Source organism: Xyrauchen texanus, chromosome 15 (assembly GCF_025860055.1).
Source record: "Xyrauchen texanus isolate HMW12.3.18 chromosome 15, RBS_HiC_50CHRs, whole genome shotgun sequence".
Lineage (NCBI taxonomy): Eukaryota > Metazoa > Chordata > Actinopteri > Cypriniformes > Catostomidae > Xyrauchen > Xyrauchen texanus.
This window is the reverse complement of record NC_068290.1, coordinates 8,974,599-8,999,928: the sequence shown is the minus strand read 5'-3', so window position 1 is coordinate 8,999,928 and position 25,330 is coordinate 8,974,599. Positions and strand designations below refer to the sequence as shown.

At 35.5% G+C, this 25,330-nt stretch overlaps 1 protein-coding gene across 2 annotated transcripts in view; it reads right to left on the bottom strand.

Moving 5' to 3' along the window:
• Nucleotides 1-378: 378 nt before the first annotated feature.
• LOC127655636 (beta-1,4-galactosyltransferase 3-like) overlaps nt 379-25,330 on the bottom strand; it is a 38,028-nt gene continuing 13,076 nt past the window's right edge. The window contains exons 2-8 of one of the 2 annotated variants that reach the window (XM_052143533.1): nt 12,862-13,319; nt 12,163-12,471; nt 10,915-11,150; nt 8,492-8,679; nt 7,698-7,820; nt 7,230-7,334; nt 379-5,451 (exon numbers count right to left, since the gene is read on the bottom strand). In XM_052143533.1, the coding sequence (XP_051999493.1) occupies nt 5,289-5,451; nt 7,230-7,334; nt 7,698-7,820; nt 8,492-8,679; nt 10,915-11,150; nt 12,163-12,421 (1,074 nt within the window). In that variant the 5' untranslated portion in view covers nt 12,422-12,471; nt 12,862-13,319 and the 3' untranslated portion in view covers nt 379-5,288. The remainder of the gene's footprint in view (nt 5,452-7,229; nt 7,335-7,697; nt 7,821-8,491; nt 8,680-10,914; nt 11,151-12,162; nt 12,472-12,861; nt 13,320-25,330) is intronic. The other variant, XM_052143534.1, reaches the window with a different exon arrangement.

Here is a 25,330-nt window from a genome sequence, read left to right as displayed (position 1 = left end):
TTTTATATCTGTAATTGCATTTTTACTTGTAGAATTACACAATTATCAGTCACTGCTTTTCATAATGCAATTACAGACATACTTATAATGTTATAATCAGTTGAGCTGCTTCACTAATCTATCTGAATCATTAGTGAATCGATCTGAATGAAAATGATTTTAAAAATAATCATATGGAATAGCCATGAAAATTCACTAATCAAAAAGAACAGGAACTGTGAAGCATTGCATTTACCCAGGCTTAAAAGTGAAAAGCCCAGATATGTATTTCACTGTCGTGCAGTAATCTTTTTGTGAAATGCATAAGCATTTTTTGCCCTCCCTTTACACCAATACACCAGTCAGTCACAAAAAGACACAAGACATTTAATACATTAACATATGTTTTATTAAATCATCGTAAGGCCACGGTGTAGTGTGCAGACTTTGTAAAAAGGATAAAATGACGCACATCAGAGCACTGCTCATCGAAGAACTCAACCTAGATTGCCGAAGCCCAATAATGCACATTTAGAAACATCTGATCCATCAAAACCACCTGAGTAGCATAAAGCCTGTGATATGTACATGTAACTGAACCCTCCTATTGTCTTATGGCCATTTATGACCCAGGCCAGGTAAAGAATAAGTTATAAATGCCACATAGTTTTTTGTACTGAAACCAAACATTGTGACTTTGTCAAGACCATAAAAATAAAAACCTAAGTATTTTTTTGATGTTGCACATTTTAATTAAGAGAAATAACAATTTAAAACAAACTGTTCCTTCCACTGTCTTAATGGTTAATGGTCAATTTTGACCCGTATGGGAAGAACCAGTTGTGACCATTTACCTTCGAAATTTCTGAATGTTTTCCAGCTTTGAATATATATATATTTTTTTACATTTATGAATCAAAATTAGCTAAAAATATTACAAATTTAGCCCCTAGCCCCCTATACTGGTCTTTAACTTCCCCACCTGTTTCACGGGGAACTGCATCTTTCCCACAAATTGCATACTTTCCTCTAAAACAGGGTTTTGCACACATGCACATCCACACACAGACACTAGTCCAATATTTGCCAAGTTTTTAGATATTTATATATATATATACATTTTTTATCTTTAAAAATGATGTTGCTCCATTAATATTTGGTATACATTATTCCCCCCATCATAATACACTTTGGGACAACAATAAAAGGGGAGTCTTTAGTTCCACTGTACACTAATCAATAATATTTGCATTTTGAATGTTTTTCAATATGGATCAAAATTGACCAAAAGGACAACAGGAGGGTTAACTATATCTTTCATTGCTGAAACAACGGAGCATATTTCTAATACATTCCATGATATGAATAATTATCAAATCTAACTTCTCAACTTTCATTTGTGATAAAAAAATAACATGCATTTTAGGAGCTTAATTGAATGTTCCAAGTTCAACTCAATCGACAGCATTTGTGACAATATTGATTTCCACAAAAATGTTTTCGACTCGTCCCTCCTTTTCTTTAAAATAAATAAGAAAATCGAGGTTCCAGTGAGGCACTTGCAGTACAATGGAAGTGAATATGGGCCAATTTGTTAACATTAAAATACTCACTTTTTTCAAAGTGCAACCACAAAACAAAGGACATGTGTGTACACATGATTTTAGTGTGAATAAATCACTTACTAAACTTTTCTGTGTAAAGTTATAGCCAATTTTACAACTGTTTCCATGACGATGTAATGTCAACAAATACTAAAATTACAACTTAATCAACTTTACAGCTCAAATAACAAGTTAACAGTAGAATTAATGCAAATGCTTTTATAAAAATTATAAGCTTCACATTTCTGCCTTTAAACCCTCCAAAAATTGGCCCCATTCACTTCCATTGTCCCCAGTGTAATGTCATGGTTTTTTAATTTCTTTAAAGAAAAGGAGAAACGAGTCTAAATTATTTCTTGTGGTAATCAGCATTATGCCACAAATGCTGTCGATTTAGCTTAACTTGAATTGAACCCGGAACATTCCTTAAAGAGCAAAGCACCCATTACATCATCATCACATGATCATCACGTGACGTGTTACGGTCAATCAACAGCAATAAGCTGATGTATGGGTCAAATTGAACTTGGAAATGAACGTACCGGTAATTGAAATTGAACGTAAATGGCCTCATTGTAATAAATGTAGACCAGTACTGTTGTCAAAAGAAAAGAATCATTCTTGCTACAAAACAAAAACTTAACATATGAATTTTTGGTTTCTCTGCATCCATCACATCAAATACATTTATAATGAACCAACACTAGATTTTGAAATGACCCATCACAAGTTCCCGATATCGTACAATATAGTGAACCTCACAAAGCCTGTTAAGAACATGTCTGGCCCATTTTTCACCTGAAAGGATAATAAAGGGATAGTTCACCCAAAAAAGAAAATTCTTTCATCACTTACCCTCATGGCATCCTAGAGGTGTATGATTTTATTTGTTCTGCAGAACACAAACAAAGATTTTCAGAAAAATATCTCAGTTCTGTTGGTCCTCACAAAGAAAATGAAGTGACCAAAACTTTAAATATAGCATAAACAAGCATAAACAATCCATCAGACTCCAGTGGTTTAATCAATGTCTTCTGAAGCGATCCAGTTGGTTTTGGGTGAGAACAGACCAAAATGTAACAACTTTTTTCACAGTACATGTTGACATCTGCAGTCTCCTTGGCGATCATGATTTCAAGCTCAATTATACTTCCTATAGAGCCATCTAGCACTCTGCACCAAGCACTAGGAATTGTAATTGAGCTTGAAATCATGATTGGGCCTAGAGACTGCAATGGCAAGATGTAAAGTGACAAAGTAATATTTTCACTTTTTTCACCCAAAACCAACTGGATCACTTCAAAAGACATTGATTAGACCACTGGAGTCATATGGATTACTTTTATGCTAATTAATCTCTTTTTTGGTGCTTCAAAAGGCCTGATCACCATTCACTTGCATTGTATGGACCTACAGAGCTGAAATATTATTCTAAAAATCTTTGTGTTCAGTGAAAGTCATACACATCTGGGATGGCATGAGGTTGATTAAATGATGAGTGTATTTTGTTTTTTGGTTGAACTATCCCTTTAAGACTTGTTTTATTTTTTTGTATTGTGACATTCAAAAACCTCTACTGTTGATACTAAAAATACTATTACTGAGAATCGTCACTGCGAACAAATGAAATAACAAAATGACTATAAAATGAACATATGAAATGAAAATAAGATCTCAAAAGTAAAATATACAGATGCATTACGCTAATGAGAATTTGAGAAAAAATTTGCTTAATATCAAAATGTCACAATGCAAAAAAACCTAATGATCCTAAAAATGGGCTTTATTCATTTTTAAAGCATAATGCAGTTTCCAATTTTCATTATGAAATATGACCCAGACATGCTTTCATGAGATTCACTGGAAGAAAGCAGAGCTGTACATTCATCTTAAACATTCAGAACAAACAGTATCTGAAACAAACAACATATGATCATCCAGTTCTGTCAGTCTAACAAACTCCATCATACATATACACATTTGAGATGCAGACAACCATACACTCATTTACTGATACATATGGACTGAGCAGTCTACTACATCCATGTCTCTGGCAACCTGACAGTAAAAGAGCCCCTTTCAAAATGTGGAGGGACTGAACAACATAAGTGTTTCTAAGGTTTATTAATCAGCTTGGTAGAAGGTATTGGCATATTTGAGGTTAACATTAGCCAGTGAAGGCCATAATTCAGTCTAATTCTTAGTATTCAAAGTAAAACTGATGCTGATATTTCCCAAAATTGATGAGAAATGTTGCAGTTATGAAATGTTTGAAATGTACAAAAATGAAATTGAATCATGCAATCGCAGAGAAATAATAAAGGGCTTCATTCATTTAACACAAGCAGAATGAATTCTAAATCATGCTTAAACCTTAATTCAATCTACCAATTTCTTTAAGTACGGTTGTACAAACTTTAGGATGCTCAATTCATTGGAACAGTTTACGCGAGGTTTTCCAAACAATTTGCACAAATTCTTTCTGCTTGTGTTTCTATCAATGAGCTTCAATGTTTTTCTAACAATTTTTCAGATAGAACTGTATAATTGGTTGGTCAATTTCATTTGAATTAACAAGCTGTGCGGTCAAAAGGAAACGGAAACGGATTCAAAGCTTAAGTTTGTATAATTAGGTGTGTTAGCAAACATTTCAATTTGACTCGGGTGACAATGCTTTCTGAACTGATGTGATATGTTCTCTCACCAAACGGAGTGATAGAGATATATTCAACATGCCTATCACTAATAGAGCCAAAAGAAAAACCATTACAAATGCTCAATCAAGCAAATCAAACAAAAAAATGCAACAGAAATTCATGCAGGTAAAATATGATGTCTTGAATGGAAGCGCATTGATTATAAAGCCAACCAAGCGCAATAACGACAATTCGGGAATTAATAAATAAAAATGAAAAACACCAGTACATGTAAAGTGGTTATTACTACCAAAAAGAGGCCAGAGTTGGAGTTACTCAAAATGAAAGATTAAAGAAATAGTTCAACTAAAAATGTAAATTCTTCTTTTGTGGAAAAAAAAAAAAAATCATATGCATTTATAACAACATGAGAGTGAATAAAATAACCAAATTTAAATTTGTAATTTTTGGGTGAACTATCCCATTAAAAAAAAAAAAAAAAAAACTCCACTCCACACACCTGCATAAAGTTACAGTACTAATTTACTGGACATAATGCACCGGACACGGAGTAGTGCAGCAAACAATGCTTCTTATGCAGTGGCAGAAAACGAATTTAACCATCTCTATGTCAACCATGGGCAACACTTCAGTCATCATATGAGAAATGTAAGGAGAGAGTGCAGCTTGATTCTAAGGCAACAGAGGTTTTTAATGGTGCCCTTGGGCACAGAGGATGTACGAAGAGTTTGTCCATTGGGAAACACATTCTTCCTTCAGAGTGATCCTTCACTGAAGAGGCCATGAGTTCCTGGAAAGGTCAGTACCAGTTATCTTCTGCATCCTGAAGGAGAAATTGAACCAGTATAAGATGTCAAAATTTGGGGAAGAACAGACCAAATAGGCAGAGAATATTGGGACCACTAGGTGGCACCACAGTCACAGAAACAAGGTCTGTGGTGCAATAAAGGCAGGATGTCTCTTTTGAATCACTGGCCAGTGTATATGGAGAAAGAGTTCTGCAGGCTGTGCTGCACTGGCACAAGGAAAGACTGCTTGGCTAGTCTGACTAGGAAGCAGCTTTTTTTGCCAGATACAGGCCTTTCTCTGTGCCAATGTTGACGGTGATGTTGGTGTAAAGTGGTTGGTAATCCCGAGACACAATCTCGTACTCCACCGTGTTCATACCGTCCACTTTCCATGTATGCCGGGTTTTTGCCAACATGTTAAACCTGCATGGAAGAAAATAGTTTGGTATTTCAACATCTAATAGTTAAGTACTTGGTTTGTGGTTCTCAACAGGTGGGTTTTGACACACAAAATGTGTTGCATATCTGTTTTGATAGGGTCACGAACAGCAGGGGGAAAACAATGCAAAATTCAAATACACTCACTGAGCACTTTATTAGGAACACTATGGTCCTAATAAAGTGCCCGACGTGGTCTTCTGCTGTTGTTGTAGCCCATCCGCCTCAAAGTTGGATGTGTTGTGCATTCTAAGAATGCTATTATGCTCACTACAATTGTACAGAGTTGTACATTCTCCGTTGACCTCTCTCATCAAGTTCAAACAAACACTGTCTCACTGCTAGCAATTCACCTGTTTCAGTCATCTTTTCTTTCTGTTTATGCTGTCTCACTAGCTAACAAAAAGAAAATACACAAAATGATTTACTGCCCTCAAGTCTGCATGAGAATCCCAACGCTGCTCTTTTCCATAACATTTTCCCAAAAAATATTGTATGGAAGAAACGTTCATATTGAACTACTTTAACTGGTGGCTAATTTTTGGAGCACAGACTTGGACTTACTCAAAATAAAATGGCTCATGGGAGATTATGTACAAAATTTAGAATTAAAGAAAAATTAATTATTTCGAAAATCTATTTGGATTAAAAATATTTGACACCGTCTCTGCTACAACCTAAAAACTCAATGGAATGCAGAAGTCACAGGTTTTACCATGTTTTAGTTCTAATCTCTGGGTGAAAATGCTCTACTTTGAGTTTTATCGATCATTATCTACGTCGAGTGAATTTTCTAAAAAGCTACTTCAAAGCCTGCAAGATTACCACATTCATTCAATTCCTTGACAATATACACACATTCACTCTTAGTCTTGAGCCTGATTTGCTGAAAACTTCTCCATTAATGTTTTCACATTCACAGTTATGAATGGCATATGAATCACCTACTCTACATGACATTTTCACTTAAAAATGGCAAATTTGCCAAATGGTGAATATAGCTGGCACCTTTGGAAATTACTTTTGGTTTTCAATCATAAAACAGAAGACAAACACTGCATGTTTAGTTAGACACTTACTCCTTACATGACACTAACACTCTTAACCTAAACTGCTTGCTGACGCATGGTGCTGGAATATAAATAATCCACAAGGTTTCCGCTTACCATCTTAAACTTGAGTCCCGCCTTCATCGATTTGATTGGCTATCTCATATGACATTGGCGAGAGGTGTTAGACTACAGAGCATGCTAAAAACGTACACTTTTTTAAAACCATTATGTTATTCCTGCAACAACTTAAATGGCAATTATACAGCGGTGCATAATGGACTGCAGCAGAACAGCAACAAGGATATCAATTATTGGTGGGGACAATCTGGCCATATCTGAATATTGGAGGGGACTTGTCCACCTCAAGTCCCCCTCAATGTATATTGTGGTTATGGCCCTGTTTACATGGTCATTTTAAGTTTAGCCAAAGAGTTAAATTCAAGTTAAGTTATATTTCAATGTATGAGTTATCTTACTCAATATTTCAAGTTAAGAGCAATTAACTTGTGTAGTACACATTCAAAATCTGAAAGTTCTATCAATTTAAACTTGGGAGTTTTTTTAACTTAAAAATTGGATGCAACTAACAGATTAACATTTTTAGGTTTACAGAGCAGAAGATGAACAGAAGAGAAGGATTACCAAAAGATATGATGAAACATTATCACGTCAGTTGCATTTAATAGACAGTTGAGGAAAAGGAGATTGTACCTTCTGGGATTCACTTCATTGCCCTTGTCATGCTTGTGTTTGATCATTTTATATCTGCCCACTTTTACAGCAGGGCGACTGATCAGCATTCCTCCGAGTGAAACCCTGAGATTGAAAAGAAAACAGATAGAGAAAGTTAAGATACAGATGCAGAAAAATAAGAGAATGAGCGTAAATCGCAACTAAATTGCAACAATATTTGCTCCTATGTTATTTTTATGTGTATTCTGGTAAGTATAATCAATAATACATTTTCTTACAAATCTACTAAAATTGTCTGTGGTTACATTTGAGCAGCATCACCAAAATGCAGTTTTTAAACATGGCCGCATGGCTTAATGTCAGCTCTGACACAACAGCAGGGCCCCTACAACACAAAAGCCTCTCCATACACACACACACAAAGCATATGCTTACACACTCAACATCTCCAACGCATTGAACACAAGATGAAACACACTTACTCACCGGATTCCGATGTCGTCATCTTCGCCTCCCCAGCCCCAGTAATTGTTTGGGAACCCATTCATCTTGAGGTACTGCCTAGGTGTCAGAGCTGACACTCCTCCAAAATACATCTTGTAAGGCAACCTGATTGATAACAAGAAACATAATATTCATAAATATTCTTTATGCCTGCTTTGCATGTAGTGCTGGCCAATATATTGAAAATTCTAAATATAGACATAGACCGATAATAGGTTTGACTGATATTTGATCAGTTCTTTAATATTGGGTTTACAGATGAAGTTGAACACAAAAGACTTGACATTTTAAATATTAATTACGTGAGGGGCTTTGAACAAGTGTATAATGCAACTAAAATTGTTCAAATTAATACTTTGAAGACTGCACAAAATTAGTTTTTGCAGCAGTTCAACAGAAGTTAGTGATAAATGATGTGTTAATGTGCCTAAATGCAGAAATAAAACAATAATTAAAAGTTGGTTATTCATGTTGGTTATAGGACACTTAAAAAAAAAAATCTGTATCGTATCGGTCATTAAAAACAAATATTGGTCAATCAAATTATATTTGCAATGATTTACTTGCTAAAAAAGAACAACACTGCGAAACTTGCAATGATTTAAATGTGCTTTTATTTGGAAATTAAATGTCCTAAAGACTGCGACATTAAATTACTTTTGCAATTCTTCCCTGTCTCATGACTGGGAGAGCTTTTTAAAAGCGTTTTAATATCCGATCAATATGTGCAGGTGTTCAAGAGAACCTAATGAATTTCAGACTAGCTGAAGACTTACTTGTAGCCAAATTTGTCCATGGCAATAGCGGCATGTTTGGGGTGAGTGTCGCAGATGTAAGTGTTGCGGTCATCTTCGGGAATCAGGTCTACGTCATGGAAGAAGAGACAGTCCCAATCCTCCTCCCTCATGGCCTCACGAAAACCCACATTCATCAACTTCGCTCTGTTAAAGGTGTAATTACCAGCCTAAACACCACACACACACACACACACATTATAATGGAACAGTCTACAGTGATAAGTACTGAATCAACAGATTTATGATACTGTATAGTGTCCACTAACATAAATGGATGAATACCATTGAATCCAGTGACACATAAACAGGTAAAGACAAAATAAAGCATTCGGACTTGAAAATGCAGTCTGCTTTTCTGTGTACATTACGACTGAATGTATAACGTGGCTAGGATTCAGAGGCCAGATTAATGAGGATTACTTTCTAATCCTTGCCCTCTGGATGTGAGGTGGGAATATCAGAGTCTCAAACATAAGATGGTTTTCTTTTTATGGTAATCCAGTGTTTTAATGTACATGTTCAGACTTCTGAGTTTGCATTAAATAAGTATTTCTCAGAGGACAAATCAATGGCATGGCACAAATCTTATAAAAAATGTGAAATATTATTATTACTATTTCTTATAATAAGAATAATAATGTTTGTTTGTTAAATATTTAACACCAAGCCAGCTTTCATGGCTATTTTAAAGGCAGAACATTTTTAAATACAAAAAAGGTATAGAATAATAATAGTTAAAATCCCTTTGTGCGTCATCATGGGTGAATTCTATTTTAGGATTGCAATCCCATTAAGCCTATCTGGTCATGAATTCTTGAGCAAAAACGATTCAATTCCAAAAACTGTAACAATTTCATGTCATAGAACTATAATCCTACATAAAACTGTCTTAACCTAGGTACAGAACAATAATAAATCCTGGGAATGTTGTTGAATCAGGTTTGAATCTAGCACATTGCTGCAATAGTTTGAAAAACAAAAGGATTTTGTGTGTTTTCGTAACTATTTCCAATAAAATGACAGATCGGTTGGAGGGGGGGACTTTTAGAATGAGTAGTACAGGTTTGCATCTAGATGGACCGCTATAACAGGATAAAGTGATTACAACGGAGCACTATTTCTAAGAAGAAACAACAGAAGGCACAGTTGAGTTGTGTCATTTTAGACTTTTAGATTTTAAATGTAACCAAGCAACAAAATATACACTCACTTAACACTTTATTAGGAACACTATGGTCATAATAAAATGCCTCATGTAGTCTTCTGCCTCAAGGTTCAACATTTTGTGTGTTCTGAGATTCTATTCTGCTCATTACAATTGTACAGAGTGGCTATCTGAGTTACCGTAGCCTTTTTGTCAGCTCGAACCAGTCAGGCCATTCTCCATTGATCTCACTTATCAGCAAGCCATTTCTGTCCACAGAACCGCCGCTTACTGGATGTGTTTTGTTTTTGGCACCATTCTGAGTAAACTCTAGAGACTGTTGTGCATGAAAATCCCAGGAAATCAGCAGTTACAGAAATACTCAAAGCAGCCCGGTTGGCACCAACAATCATGCCACGGTCGAAATCACTGAGATACATTTTTTCCCCATTCCAATGGTTGATGTGAACATTAACTGATGTTCCTGACCCGTATCTGCATGATTTTATGCATTGCACTCCTGCCACACAATTGACTGATTAGATAATTGCATGAATAAGTAGATGTACAGGTGTACCTAATAAAGTGCTCTGAGAGTGTATCTTTGTTTTTGGTGAGAAACAAAACTGACCAGTTTTGTAGGTAACGTTGAAGGTATTGCAACATAGCATATTCAAAGTCCAACATTTTTAAGATTGTATTCATTTCTATAACTTTTCCATGCTTGTTAATCACAATTCTCCATTCTCTGATATTCTCAAGTTTCCAAGACACTGGAAACAGAGTAAAAAGAAGAACAATTGGCTTGTTTTTGTTTTTCAGATTAAACAACTTTCACCTTAAATGGAAATTTAAGATAGAAAGACAAAATATTTTATTTCATGGTTATAATTCCAGAACAGGCAACACATTCCTGGCATAGAGCCCAAAAAGAGGATCAAAATTCCTTGCCATTTCTCTGAGATGTTTACACAATACTGTGGGCAAAATAGTTACTTTGTCATAGGGACAATGTTTTAATAGATGCAAAATAAACTTTCACTGGCGGTTAGAAATATATGTTGCTAATAAATTCTCAATTCACCAGCCATTAGTACGAATGGGAACAAGGATTTTCAAAAGGCATGGAAAACATTTCTATTTGTACAAGTAGAATTTGTTTCCCAGCAAATAACTTCCTGAATTGCATTCAAGCTAAAGCACTTTTTGTAGAGGCGGACTCTGTTAAATGCCACAAATGTAAATTAAGGTGATGCACCTGGTGAATGATATAGATGCCATAGTTGAGCTGCTGACGCTGAAGAAAGGGATGCAGATAGTAGAGGAGGAACTTAAGGTGATGCTCTCTACTTCTATGGGGAATGATTATAGCAGTTCGGTGGCGTGCCTCGCAGTTCGGTGGCCTATAGCGCCCCCCACGGACAACAAGTGGATTCTTTCTCTCCACCTCGGCAAGTGTAAGCCCAGAAGGGAAGGTGACATGGATTGGTCCACCTGGATATAAGAACAGAAGTGTGAACAGTAACATCTACTGGCTGAGGAGAAAACAATTAGCCTATTATAAAATAGATAGTTCACCCAGACATTTTTTTTATTCTGTCACCATTTATATGAATCGCCATTTGTTTCAAACTCGCATTCAGTGCTTTATTCAACGAAACACCAGTCACTTTCACTGGATTTTTTTTCATACAACGAAAGTGAATGTCAACTTTTAGGTCAACAATCCCTTTAAAGGAAGTCTAAGAGCCCAAAATGATGGAAACATGATATACCATGTTAAGTACTGACTAACACGCTGCAAAGTGGTTGCTCTAGTTAAACACCTAGATATCAGAAACCATGACTGGACTTGTGTGTGTTCTAGAAATAAACCAGATATAATGGTTACATGATCATGTTAACTATGGGTTATAAAAGTATTTATAGTACATTACTGTGTATTGTAAATATGGTAATAGTGATACTGAAAAGGTGGAATGTTTTTCCACATAGACTTGCCACCATCACAATTTGTTTGATTTTGCACTAATCAATAACTACTTTGCATTTTCACTTTAAAACAGACACCAGACACTTATTATAGAAATGGTTTTAAAGCAGAAGCATGTAAAATAAACATATGTTTTCAAAACAGCTTTATGAATATGCCCATTGCTTGCAATTGTTCAAACAGTCAGATAGTCCTGCCCCCAACTTACGCCATTGGTCGAGTAACATTGCTGGGGCAGGTCTTAGCGGGTTGCTCAAAACAAACGAAAATAATTTTTATAGTGCCACAGAGACACAGTGTTTACATTTTTCTTACTTGTAGTTGCCTCTGCATATTAAGCTGGGATAGAAGTATTTTAACACTGAAAAAGTTACATATTCAGCTTTAAGTCAAGTCTAAGTGAAGGAGTTCCCTTGCACTTCCTGTTATGGCAAACACACTTGAGATGATGGACGCACAATAGAGAGATCAGGAACCTCACAAAACAATGCCAATGGGAGCTATCAAACTCACCAATCAGAGGAGACTGCTTGGGGCAGTAGGGCAGGTCATCTTTAGTCAGAGTGTGGCCCAGTAGGGAAAGGTTGGCATAGACGTCCGTGTGGTTCCGCCCACCGACTACATTTCCCCCTGCAGAATCCGGTTTACGGAAAATCCGAAAAAAATAGGACACTTTTTTCTGGTAGCCCTCTCTGGAGAGAATAGCCATGACTACCAACTGGACACCCAAGAGCATGATCAGGTAGCGCCATTTGGACTGCAGCGTGAACATGGTGAGGGCCAAGGAAGCAGTACTCCAAGTTTGAGAGTCAGATAAATGATCTGAGAGAATTCAAGTTTGATAATTATAAGGAACTCTATGTTGGTCTCATTCCTTGTATCTCAGATCCTTCAGACCAACAGTATTACTTGTAGTACATGCAAACAGAAAAAGCTTATATAAAAGCTTAAAAAATAAACAAAGGTTATAAGGTTACGTAAATTAGACTGATATGGCGCTATGAAGCTTGGAGACGTAAACAAATTATTATTTTCACAGATTGGAAGACATGGATTAGATATGTTAAGTAAATATTTGTGATGTAAACAACAGTTCAATGCAGCACACGGCACTTCAGATGTGTTTGAAGAAGCGACTAAGGAGAGATATAATTTACTCCAACAACAGACTCTCAGAGCGGTTGCAGTTTGAATTCAATTCACTTTGCTCACTGGCAGTCTTTCAGGCTTTTAATATATGACTCAAAACAAAACTGCCAGTGGTCCTCTGGTGTTGTCATGATATAATGATTTACCCAAGCTTCTGTCAACTCCACCAGAACAGTAGGAACCAGGAGGAAGTGTCCACTTGAAGGAAACGGATTGTCTTGTTCCCCAAGTTTTGTTCCCCAAGGGTCCTTAACAGCAGCACTCATGAGAAATCCAGTACAACCCTCATGGCCCCTTCACAGCAAAGGATGACATAGCTTGTGGGGGCCAGAGTGGTCATGGGGTGTGTATTATGTGAGAGAAATTGTGTATGTGTCCTGGATATGTAGGAGGGGAAAACTAAGAGGAGGGGGGAGGCACGATATCCAACACCCACAGCTATTGTCCCATTCTGTCGCTGGGCAAGGGGAGTGTCCAACACCCTTTCTAACGCCAGTTGGTCCAATGACAGGAGTAAGTGCCTGAAAACAAAGAGGGAGACATGATGACCCAGAGCAGTGGCTTTACATATGTTAAGTTTGTTTATTAGCCTCCATTCCATGACAACTCGTGCTTGTGCACAACCAGGGTGCAAAATTAACAATCACTAAGTGGCAAACACAAACATTGGCTTTGGTGACAATTTTACAAGGCTGTAAAATTAAAATATCAATATTCTGTCAATTTAATCTAAAAATGCACATACAAATGTAAAAACTGTTTTCTCAACAAAAACCTGACATGAGATACAACATAAACATGATAAATATTATATTGTTTATAGTCGTCAAGGATGTTAACAGCATCAGTCTACTTCATTAGCGGTTTTTTTTTCTTCACTTTGCGTGAGCTTAATTGCTTTCATTCTATTCTTTTTTTGTTTTCACGCATTGCTTGTTTAAATATATATATATATATATATATATATAAAAACACACAGCACATGATATAAGCTTGTTTTGATTATAATTATAAATTGTTTATTTTTTTTTTAAATGCTGACGCAAACTTTGTCTAAAAAAAATTATTTTACAACGTCCCTTTCTTTATTAATTACCTTCATATAAATGATAAAATATTCAAATATTTGTTTTTATGAGCTTAAATATTAAAATACCAAATTATTGATGAATGCCCATCCCTAATTCACAGTAGCAGTTTACAGAGAGATGGAGACTTGCTTGTATATTATGCTGTAATAGACAAAATTATATTTAGCAACAAAGGAAAACAGTCGAAGAATCCAATTGTCATGAGAACAAATAGTTTACCATTTTAGTAAAAACATTTATGGAAAACACGGTTTTGCTAATTCACTCGCAATTGTCAGGTGTCAAAAAGTACATTTTGAACCCTGTGCACAACTGTTGGACAGCAAACACTACCAGCTTGTGTTGATCCCCCCTCCATTCCTCTAAAATGTGTTTAAATGAATAAACCCTGTACTTGGTTCCAATATGGCTGACATCCCAGATACAGGCCTTGCCTATTAGGAAGGAGGCAAACACCCTCAGCAGGATGGCAGGAACTTGATAAAACCAGAGTATGGCTTTGGCCCCAAAAGTCACATCATTCCTGCTGGGAATTCTGTCCCACCACCAGGAACATTTGCTTGAAAAGAGACATGGGACTTTTTCCAGATTCCAACCAGCTTCATTTAATCTGCCTGACACAGTCTGGTAGATCTGTGCTTACAAATCAATTACAGATCATTAAAACAGCCTCTCTGGCCAATAATCCTAATCTGGGAAATAGCTCAGGGATTAGTGGATAGCACGAAGGTAAGACAAGTGAAGTGTGAGTGTGCAAACATGCATGGTCAGTTGACTCTGGCAACAGTTGGTTCATTTTCAGTAAAAAAAAAAATGACTACTGTACATTAAACTTAATAAAATAAAATTGTCTTGTAACTCAGTGAATGTAATTTAGAGGTATTTTTAAAAGATGATTTTGTCCAATTTATTGTTAGCAAGCACGTTTAATACAACCTTTTAAGTCAAGGCACAAGCTGAATTGTCAGTTAAGAGCTAATGATTAATCATTGCAATAATTGTCGAATAATCGTTAGTCAATTATCAAAATTATCATTAGTTGCAGCCCTATATTTTTAAGTAATGTTAAAGACAACTTGATATTTCCAGTAATGACAACTTTAGGGTTTACAGTACACAAGTTAAAGACTGGAAGGAACCGTTCTTCTGATAACACCTATTATAGCTGTGATTATAGCTGCATTCCAATACTAAGCTTCCTGTTCATTCATAAACACTAAGGGAAATGTTTTGTCTGTGGTAATCGACAGTATGTTTCAACATACATGAAGTTGAAAATAACTGCTGATTTGATAAAAACTTCAACGTATAACCTCAATGTGCAGCGCTTGAGTTTAGAAAGCAACATGTTACAATCCAAGACAGTTACATTTTATCTATGAAATGGAATAGATTAAATAATCATTGTAGAGGCACTTAAGAAAAGAGCTTTCTGGGAAGGGACACTAATGCAAAGTCAAGCATAGCAGATCTGTAGCCACTGAACTGGAACAAGGAAAGGGAGTGATAGAGAAGCAATATTAAGATGGGATAGAGATTGAATACTTTAGAATCAAGAATTCATATTGGTTTTCTCTTGCCTTGCCAAAGCCCCCTTAAGGTTCTAAAAAGTTAATGTTCTATTAAGTTTTTGTTAGCCAAACCAACCTCCAACTAGAGATGAAACAGTATGAAAATTTCATATCACATTTAGTGCCAAAAATGTTCACGGTTATCAGAATTATCATGGTATTGTTCAAATGTGTTGGAAATTTTCAAAAAGTACTGATACACACTGAAATCATTTCACTAAGTTTTATATTGAAAACCAATTCTTTAAACAAGGGAATAGCAAATGTTAGAGATGTCCCGATCGATCAGCCGCCGATCAAAATCGGCCGATACTGGTCTTAATTCCATCATCGGTGATCGTCCGATCATGCCTAGATTTAGGGCCGATCTTTTTTGCAGCATGTAGGGAATCACACATATACTGCTCCTCTAATGAATGAGTGCTTTCTCAGCCCTTGAAGCATGATGGAATGGCCTATGGAGGGTGAGTTGTTGGCAATTTTAAGCATTCACAAATTTAAACTTTCAGACATGATGTAACTGAGATGAATATGCCGGTTTGTTTTTTTAAAATGTGTAAGAATTACATGTGTATGAATATTACTTTGCCCATTTTCTAGTGTCGCTACGGTACTTATTCAGACTCGTTGCACAGTGAACAGGAAGTGGATAAAAATAAACATGAAAATACATGATTGTGACAATCAGACGTTGTGTTGAGTGTTTTTTGAGGGCTTTTAGCTTTACTCTCTTTAACATGACCTCTATCTGTGACAAAGACTTGCACTCTTCAAGTGCTCTAAATATCTCATCATCAGTCACTCATCCCAACTTAAATCAGATTAATGTTGGTCACAATACCACTAATAATAAATATAACTGTTTAACCTTCATGCATTTGCTTAATAATTAGTGATTTGTGTTACAGCAAAACTCAAAGACAGTAAACAGACCATAGATATTAATGATTTCTCACTGGAGCAGTTTTAGAGCTTGTTATGAATATATTTTTCTTATTTTTGAATGCATTTCTGTGGTGTGTGATGCTTTCATGGTTTTTACTTGTTGTCAGTATGTCACAATGGCATTTTGATATTGACAACAGAACTATTAATAACCATTTCATTACTGTTGAACTTGGGCCTGTTCAAGTGTAACTGTTTATGTCACTTTTATGTGGAATTGCGAAATTTTGAATACATTTTTTGTTGTGACTATTCAAGTCAAGCTGTTTACACCATTTGTAAGTGTATGTAAGATATCTATTCATCCATAAAGAACTCAGTGGATTTGTGATTTATTTTTGCACCTGAATATTAAAGTTAAAATAAGCTATTAAACCATTCTAAGTAGAAGTTGATTTTATATGTGAGTTTTATAAAAATGGTAGCTGCAATAAGTTAAATGCATTAAGCTGAAGACATCTTTTAGTTTCTTTGTTTACTTGGTTATTATTGTAAACAAAAACAAAAAACAAACAAAAAAAAAGGAAACAGTCTGCAGCTCTAATATCTAGGCAAATACAAGTATTGGATCGGGACTCGGTATTGGCACATATTTAATATTTAAATATCGGATCGGGGGCCAAAGCTGATTGGGACATCCCTTGCAAATTTATTATTAGTGTTGTTACAATAGACACTTGCAGCCAAAATTTTGAATAATGTACAGATTTTGCTCTTATGGAAAGAAATTGGTACTTTTATTCACCAAAGTGGCATTCAACTGATCACAATGTATAGTCAGGACATTAATAACGTGAAAAATGTATATTACAATTTGAAAAAAATTTAAGAACTTCTTAAACTACTTCAAAGAGTTCATCCAAAAATCCTGCATATGCAGCAATGACAGCTTTGCAGATCCTTGACATTTTAGCTGTCAGTTTGTCCAGATACTCAGGTGACATTTCACCCCAAACTTCCTGTAGCACTTTCCATAGATGTGGCAGTCCCGTCGGGCACTTCTCACACACCTTACAGTCTAGCTGATCCCACAAAACTCAATGGTAGGGATGCACCGAAATAAAAATTCTGGGCCGAAACCGAAAATCCAGGATGCACTTGGCCGAAAACCGAAACTTTTTTTTGTACCTATTTTTTTTGTGTATAATTGTATTAATATTATACTTTTTCATTAATTTTATGAATTTAATGAATCTGAATTGAAAAACTACAAACCAATAAAATAAATCACACTTTTATTGAAAGTAACACCAATATTGGACAAAAAATATATTAAAACATTATTAAATATTATTCTTCATTCAGTTCTGTAAAAATCTAATTTTACAGATTTTATTAACAATTATCCAAATAATGTAAAGTTTTAGAAAACTATTATATATGCAAAACAACAGTAATGAACTTAGCTAGCATCTTTCAAAAAGTTTAAATATGCAACAGTAATTTTAATTAAAACAAAAAGGCAGAACACAGAATGGCAGAGGGCCTCTATTCCACTGATCTATATATAACTATAATATATAATATATATATCAGTGCTCTATTCTGTTTATGTAAACGTATGTAGGCTACACTTTAAGTGAAAATTATTGTGCAAAACAACAGTGCAAAACAGCAGTAATTGAACTAAATCCAACCTCAACTGTAAAAGACAGATGTATCCTCGAGTGAAGAACAAGTGTAATGTAATTGCTATACACATCATATTAGACCGCTTTCTATTTAAGTACAAGTGACAGGTTTCTCTTCAAGAACAAAAGTTGCTAAACTTTCTGACAGTCTCTCCTGTCAGAAAGCTCATCAAGAACATGAGATGCTGCACTGAATAGACTCTCACTCTCTGTGTTGGTGCTTGGGCAGATAAATACCTGTGCGCCATCCGCGCAAGCAAAGGAAAGCGTCTTTGTTTATGCGACCATAGTCAAAGGGATTGGCGCTTCTGGCGTAGTTCCGCTAGATACGCCTCAAGTTGTGTTGTAGCTGCGCTAGTTGTGACACTTTCCTGTAGAATCTCTTGCTGTATTCTGTATATATATATCTTGAAAGTTCTGCTGAACAAACACTACAGATCGCAAATGTGATGTCCTTATCAGAAACTTTGAAGAATTTCCACACCGCTGACATGATCGGCCTTTGTTTGGTAGCGCCGTGATAAGGGCTAGATCGATCCAGAGTGAAATCAGAGCACTGAGGGGCGGGGCGAGGAGGTATATATTTTCGGCTCATATTTTCGGCCTTTTTTGTCTTTCGGCCGAAAACCGAAAGTGCCATTTTCGGCCGAAAATTTTCGGCAGCCGAAATTTCGGTGCATCCCTACTCAATGGTGTTAAGATCCATAACACTCTTTTCCAATTATCGATTGTCCAATGTCTGTGTTTTTTTTACCCACTCTAAACTTTTCTTTTTGTTTTTCTGTTTCAAAAGTGGCTTTTTCTTCTCTTTACTGTTGTACATGAAACTGGTGTTGAGCGTGTAGAATTCAATGAAGCTGTCAGCTGAGGACAAGTGAGGCGTCTATTTCTCAAACTAGAGACTCTGATGTACTTATCCTCTTGTTAAGTTGTACATCTGGCCTTCCACATCTCTTTCTGTCCTTGTTAGAGACAGTTGTCCTTTGTCTTTGAAGACTGTATTGTACACCTTTGTATTAAATCTTCAGGTTTTTGGCAATTTCAAGCATTGTATAGCATTGACTGACGTGTTTCTAGAGAAATCCATTTCTTTTTTTTGCCATGGTTGACCTAATATTGACCTTAAGGGATGCCAGTCTATTGCATACTGTGGCAACTCAAAAACAAAGATAATGTTAAGCTTCATTAAACAAACCAAATAGCTTTCAACTGTGTTTGATATAATAGCAAGTGATTTTCTACCAAATTAGCAATTTAGCATGATTACTCAAGGATAAGGAGTGATGACTGCTGGAAACAGAGCCTGCCTAGATTTTATCAAAAATGACTTTTTTCAAATAGTGATTGTGCCGTTTTTTTGTATCAGTAATGTCGTGACTATACTTTGTGATCAGCTGAATGCCACTATGGTAAATTAAAGTACTAATTTCCTTCCAAAACAGAAGAATCTGTACATTATTCCAAACCTTTGGCCACCAGTGTAATTATTATTTTTCTCACACACACAGACAGAGTCAGACACAGACAGAGACAGACACACACGATTTGGTCCTTCAGAAGGCTGAAAAATCGCTGTCACTGCCTTCCGCCATGTTTTCACACAAAACAAACCCACGTTGCATGCTGTGCCTACATCAGACTGTTGCTAACTTCGGTCGATGCTGGACAGTATTTACCGTGAGGTTTTCAAACCGCGGTAATCAAACATGGTTAGGGTTGCAGCGGTATACTGGTTTCACGGTATACCACGGTTTGAAAATTTACGGTTATCATACCATGTACATTTGCTTATCTACGGTATTGAGAAAAAAATGCAACCGGACGGAGAATCCACATACGCGTGCGCATCTCCTTTCCTCCTTGTTTGCCTGTCAGACTCGTTAACTTGTGACACACACACACACACACACACACACAAACACGCAGCGGAGAAAATGTCAGAGAGAAGCGAGGCAGTCTGACATGAGTGTGTGTGTGAATTTAAGTAGTGTTTCTCAACTGGTCTATTCGGACTGAGTCGCGGACAGCAGGGAAAGAACAATGCCATGGTTCTCCCATTGAAGATATTTTGCGGCCGCCCAAGAGATAGACTATTTAGGACTGCCGAGGCAGATTTAATGATAATTTCGCAAACAGCTAAAGCAGACATGGGCAATTTACGGCCCTCCACATGGTTTAATGCAGAATTTTTTCATTGGACATTTCAGTTAACTAGCATTGGGACCTAACACATCTCCTCAAGCAACATGCTCAGGGTTGCCAGATAAGAGATGCAATACCCCCAGTTTGAGATTTATACTTGCGCAAATTGGAAATATTCCATCTATATGTTATATAAATGCAATCTGGCAACCATGCACGTCTCGCTTTCCCCTTTGAACAAACTTAGCGATCTCTAGTGCAATATTCTGCTCAAGGAAAAGTGTTATACGGCTACGGTGTCCATTCTTAAGGCTGCTTGTGACGTTTGGTGCTACTTTGCAGGTAAACATTCTCAGTGATTAAATTAAATATAAAAGTAGATCTCGGCATCATTGACATGCAAGCAAAAGCAAGCCAGAGATGAATATGTAAATGTATTTTTTATTTGTGCAATTTAGAAATGCTGAAGTCCCTTCACACCTGTATGTTCTTGCAGTAATCATTTATCATAGTCATGCAGCTTGTGTTATTCATAGAGGAGACCCGCATCATGACCCTTTTAGCATGTAAATGGGTAATGTTTTAGAAAAAAATAAGTAAAATAAGTAATAAATTAACAGGGAAGTAGAGTTGGTAAAATACATTTATAAGCTCAGCTTTTATTCAGTTTTTTAATGCCTGATAGAAAAGTATCTACCTTAGTAGAACACTACAATACTTTAGGCAATTGCAGAATAGTCCCATTAGTCACAGATACACTTCAGAAAATTGAGTACACAACTATTTCTGGGCTTAATAGATACAGAAACCAAATCAATGCAGAACATTGAAGCATCACAGAACCAAAATAGTTACAAATATTAATATTTGCACACCATCACCTTTACAAATTTGTTTCAGGATTTTACATGAGTAAAAGTAACTGTTATATTTTGACAAAATGTTATAGTTTCATATGAAATAATCTAAAAGTAGAATCTATTAGACCTCATTTTATATCAACAGTTGCAGTGTTAAAGTTTCAAGATGTGTTTCAGCTGGAATTAATTTTTCATAAATGCATTAATTTATTATTATTACTACTATCATTTAAGACTAGAACACTGACCTAACCATGATAATGAGGAGCCTTTCCTTCTATGTAATATGTGTATAAATATTTAATATTAGGTAACAAATGGGATAATAATGGGCTCATATAAGTAAATATGCTCTTCAATTTTTAAAAGGGGGAGAGACAACTTCCTGTAGATTTTTGTTGATCAACAACAAAAATAATGTAACTTGCATGTCCTTGTACTGGAAAACCACGAACAACAACATAAAAGGAAATGCAACCCAAGATACAGTAAATACAGGTTATGTTTAATCTATGACAGCTCGACACTTGATTTCCAATGTTTCCTGAAGCAAAACCAGTTGAGAACCACTGAGTTAAAGGTACAGACAGGAGCAGTCTGGCTGTGCTGTCGTGCATCTACAGTATATGTTAATTATTAATAATCATAGGACATTATTTAAAAAGCTCACACAGCTGATGTTGTTTTTCATTTAGTAGTTAATTTAACATACAAACTAACATGCTTTAGTTATATAACATGTTATAGTTACATGATATTTATTATCATGTTTATAATTCTGTTTATTATAATTCTGTTAGCTTTCTTATTTTTTCTATTTATTTTATTTTCAAAAGGGACTTTTTTTTTTACACATACTTCAATAAAATAAACGGTTTCAAGTTTCAATTATAATAAAGTGTTAGCTCAAAAATAAAAAAATAAATAAATAACCCTTCTGTTTTCACTGATAATACTAATTGTATAACACCATGAAATCGTGATATTTTCTGAGACGTTTATCATACCGTTGCAACCCTAAACACGGTTTTAATGATAATTAAAATTTGAAACAGCAATACTAACTGCTGGGACTTTTACCATGGTTTATCATGAAAGTGGTAACCGTTTCATCCCTACCTACTACCCTAAACCTAACCGATAGTGTCATTAAAAACCTAAATGACGCTAAAGCAACCACGTCATTTTGTGGTGCTTCTATGACACTTTCTTATTTTTTTTTAATTTAATCATGCTCGAACAAGCTTCTAAATATTGTTGGTTATGTAATGCTAATGTTAAAATGTATTGTCTTACAAGTCATGCGCTATAGTAAATGTTTAGATGTCAAAAGACAATTCTGTGTAAATCTTGTTTGATCACTGATATTGGCATTAGCATTAACAGTCGACCACATATTGGCACATAAACGTTAAAAATACAGGAAAATGTCAATTTTGCACAATAACGATCTGTTTAGGAACATGCTCCGGCAAATACTGAGCAACATGCTGAACAACAGAAGGTGCGCATTGGCCGTAATCATTGTATTTATAAGAAAAGTAAGAGTGAATACAAAGATGAGAAGATTCAAACCTTAAGAATTCTTAGCCAACTCAGCAAGATGAATGATGGCAGAGAAATGCTGGCTGGAGTTGCAGAGCATCTGGATTGCATGTGTTAGATTATAAGAGCAGTAGAAGAGAAGAGCTTTGTGAGGGCTGGATTCCCTGGAACTTGCTGCCTGCTGTCAATCAAATCTTAAGAGAAAACAATCCCTCGTTCTCCTGCTTTACTGTCACACAAGGTCATTGGTCAATCTATCAGCCAATCCACCAACATCTGTCCATGTATAGCAAACCATGACTCTCCAAAGCCTACAATATCACTCAAATACACACCATCTGTACTGTAAATCGCAGCGTTTACCACAGTGTGACTTTCCAAACAATGCTAGAAAAGGTATTTATCATGTCAAAGAGATACGAATTGGTTTTGAATATCCATTTAGTAGAGAAGCACAAACAAAGGTCTGAAATAATCAAACAAACAAGCTTGTCTCAAGTTCAATGGGTTAGCCACACCTTAAAACCACACGTTAGTTAATACTTTATACAAATGGAGGAATAAACATCAAATGGACGTGGCACAAAAAAGGCATTAAATAGTTTTGTGTGACAAAGGCGTCCCGATTCATTCTTAAATCTAAAATGCATGATAAATACAATATAAAAGTACAGAGCAACTGTTGGATTTTGTTTACAATGGCGCAGCTGGGGACAAATGGTTTCACAATTTCATATGTACAAATGGGCCTGTGAGCCCCATGCACTTTATAGTAACTACAGGCAAAGGTGCCACATTTTAAGGACTGGGCAATTTATATAACATCTATGTAACCTAAAGGGATAGCCAAGCTTACCAAATTTGGAAAGTGGCAAACTTGATGTGTCATACAAAAAATGGGATTGTCCTTTATAATTAATAATATTGTGAACGAAGAAAAGTTTGTACGGGTTATTGGGTCAAATACATTGATGAAAAAATATCAATATCCTGACCGTGGGCATGTGGTATTAGTTAAAGGTGACATTCTTTTGTGCAAAGGATTTAGGCTAGTATGTGCCTGAAACAACAGTACCAGGAACTGTATTACTCAGCTTACTGAGGCTGCTTCTAAAGATTCACTTGGAAACAATGCCTTTCACAAGTGTAAAATACTATCGTCAAATATTACTTCTGATCTAAAATGCTTTATGTCATGTAAGCCGGTCACGATTAATATTGGAATTAGAAAGATCTAATTTGAGACAACCGCGGTTATTGGGCATTCTAATTCCAATCACATTTGAATGCCCAAATCAGGGAATTTTAAGCAAATATACTGTATAAATGCCATGAACGGTGCGTTTGTGTGTCATGCAGTTGAACTCTGAGTGTTACGGGGCGTGTGAAGAGCTTCCCAAGTGCTCTGAATCAGAAACACATGCAGGAGTTTGGCGCGAACCAAATATAAAATATAAATAGATAAAATATTTATAAAATATTATATAAATGAACAAGTATAAACTGTGATAGTGAACGCAAATGCTCCGGTTTCACTTTAAAAGATCGTGTAATGGCAAATGTTCCTGGTTCATATACACACAGTGACACAGAGGAAGAGAGACACACAAACTTTATTTCTGTGGCGTGATGAGATGATGAAAATAAATCTCCAAGGTTTAGTTTCATAAGAAACAAGGGCTCATGGGTTTAATCAGAGCATTAAAATAACGTGTGAATGTGAAGAAATTAGGACAGAAACAGTTTACTATTCCATAATATAACAAAGTATTATATAAATATAATAATTGATAGATACATATTTCTTAAATAAAATATATAATGTAAAATATACGAGTTCAAAAAACAACAGTGTAAATTTAAAATTTACCAAAACTTAAGTTGAGCAAAATTAGAAATATTTTGATCTTTAAAACATAATTTTTCATGTCATTCATAGGTTTTTAAAGCCTTAAGGAAATCACATATCCCCATTTTATTATTTGATTTTGATTTTTCAAGTGTACGAAGTACATATGCAAAAAAAAAAACACACCTTAAGAAATATGAATTAGAAGAAATAATACAATTATGACAAATAATCGTGAAAACATGTAAAGAGAAAATTAATCGTCATAGCCCTAAAATAGACAATTAATCGTCATAATCGCAATTATTTGTTTGACAATTAATCATCATAATCGTGATAGCCGCAGCATAGCATTTAGTACTAAACACAAACTCTTTTCTTCCATTAGATTTGTCCTGATCTACATGTTGCTCATCTTATCAGTGAACTGCAAACCTTTCATCTAATGACAACAATGACCAATTTCAATCAACTTGGATACATTCACACAAGTCGGTACACCAGGATCTGATAATAAAGTAAAACAATAAACATAAGAACAGGGGCCGGATTTACAAAACATTCTTAAGAAAATTCTTCTTAACTACCTTTTTCTTCTCAATTTCTTAAGAAAAAATGAAAACAAATTATGTATTCCTGAAAAAGAAACTATGCAAGTTCTTATCTTTTGCCTTAAGAATGTTCTTAAAGGTTTTAATCATTTAAAAAGTTTTACTTCTAAAGAAATGAACAGTAATTTTGAAGCATATGTATAAAATCATGAGAGATGAGTCATATTAGTAACCTCTAGTAATGGAGCAGGGTCTCCTCATGGGGGCAGCCATGTTAGCATCACATGACCAGGCAAATACTACTCACTTAATCTCAGTAACTGCACCATTATTGAACACTTTCATTC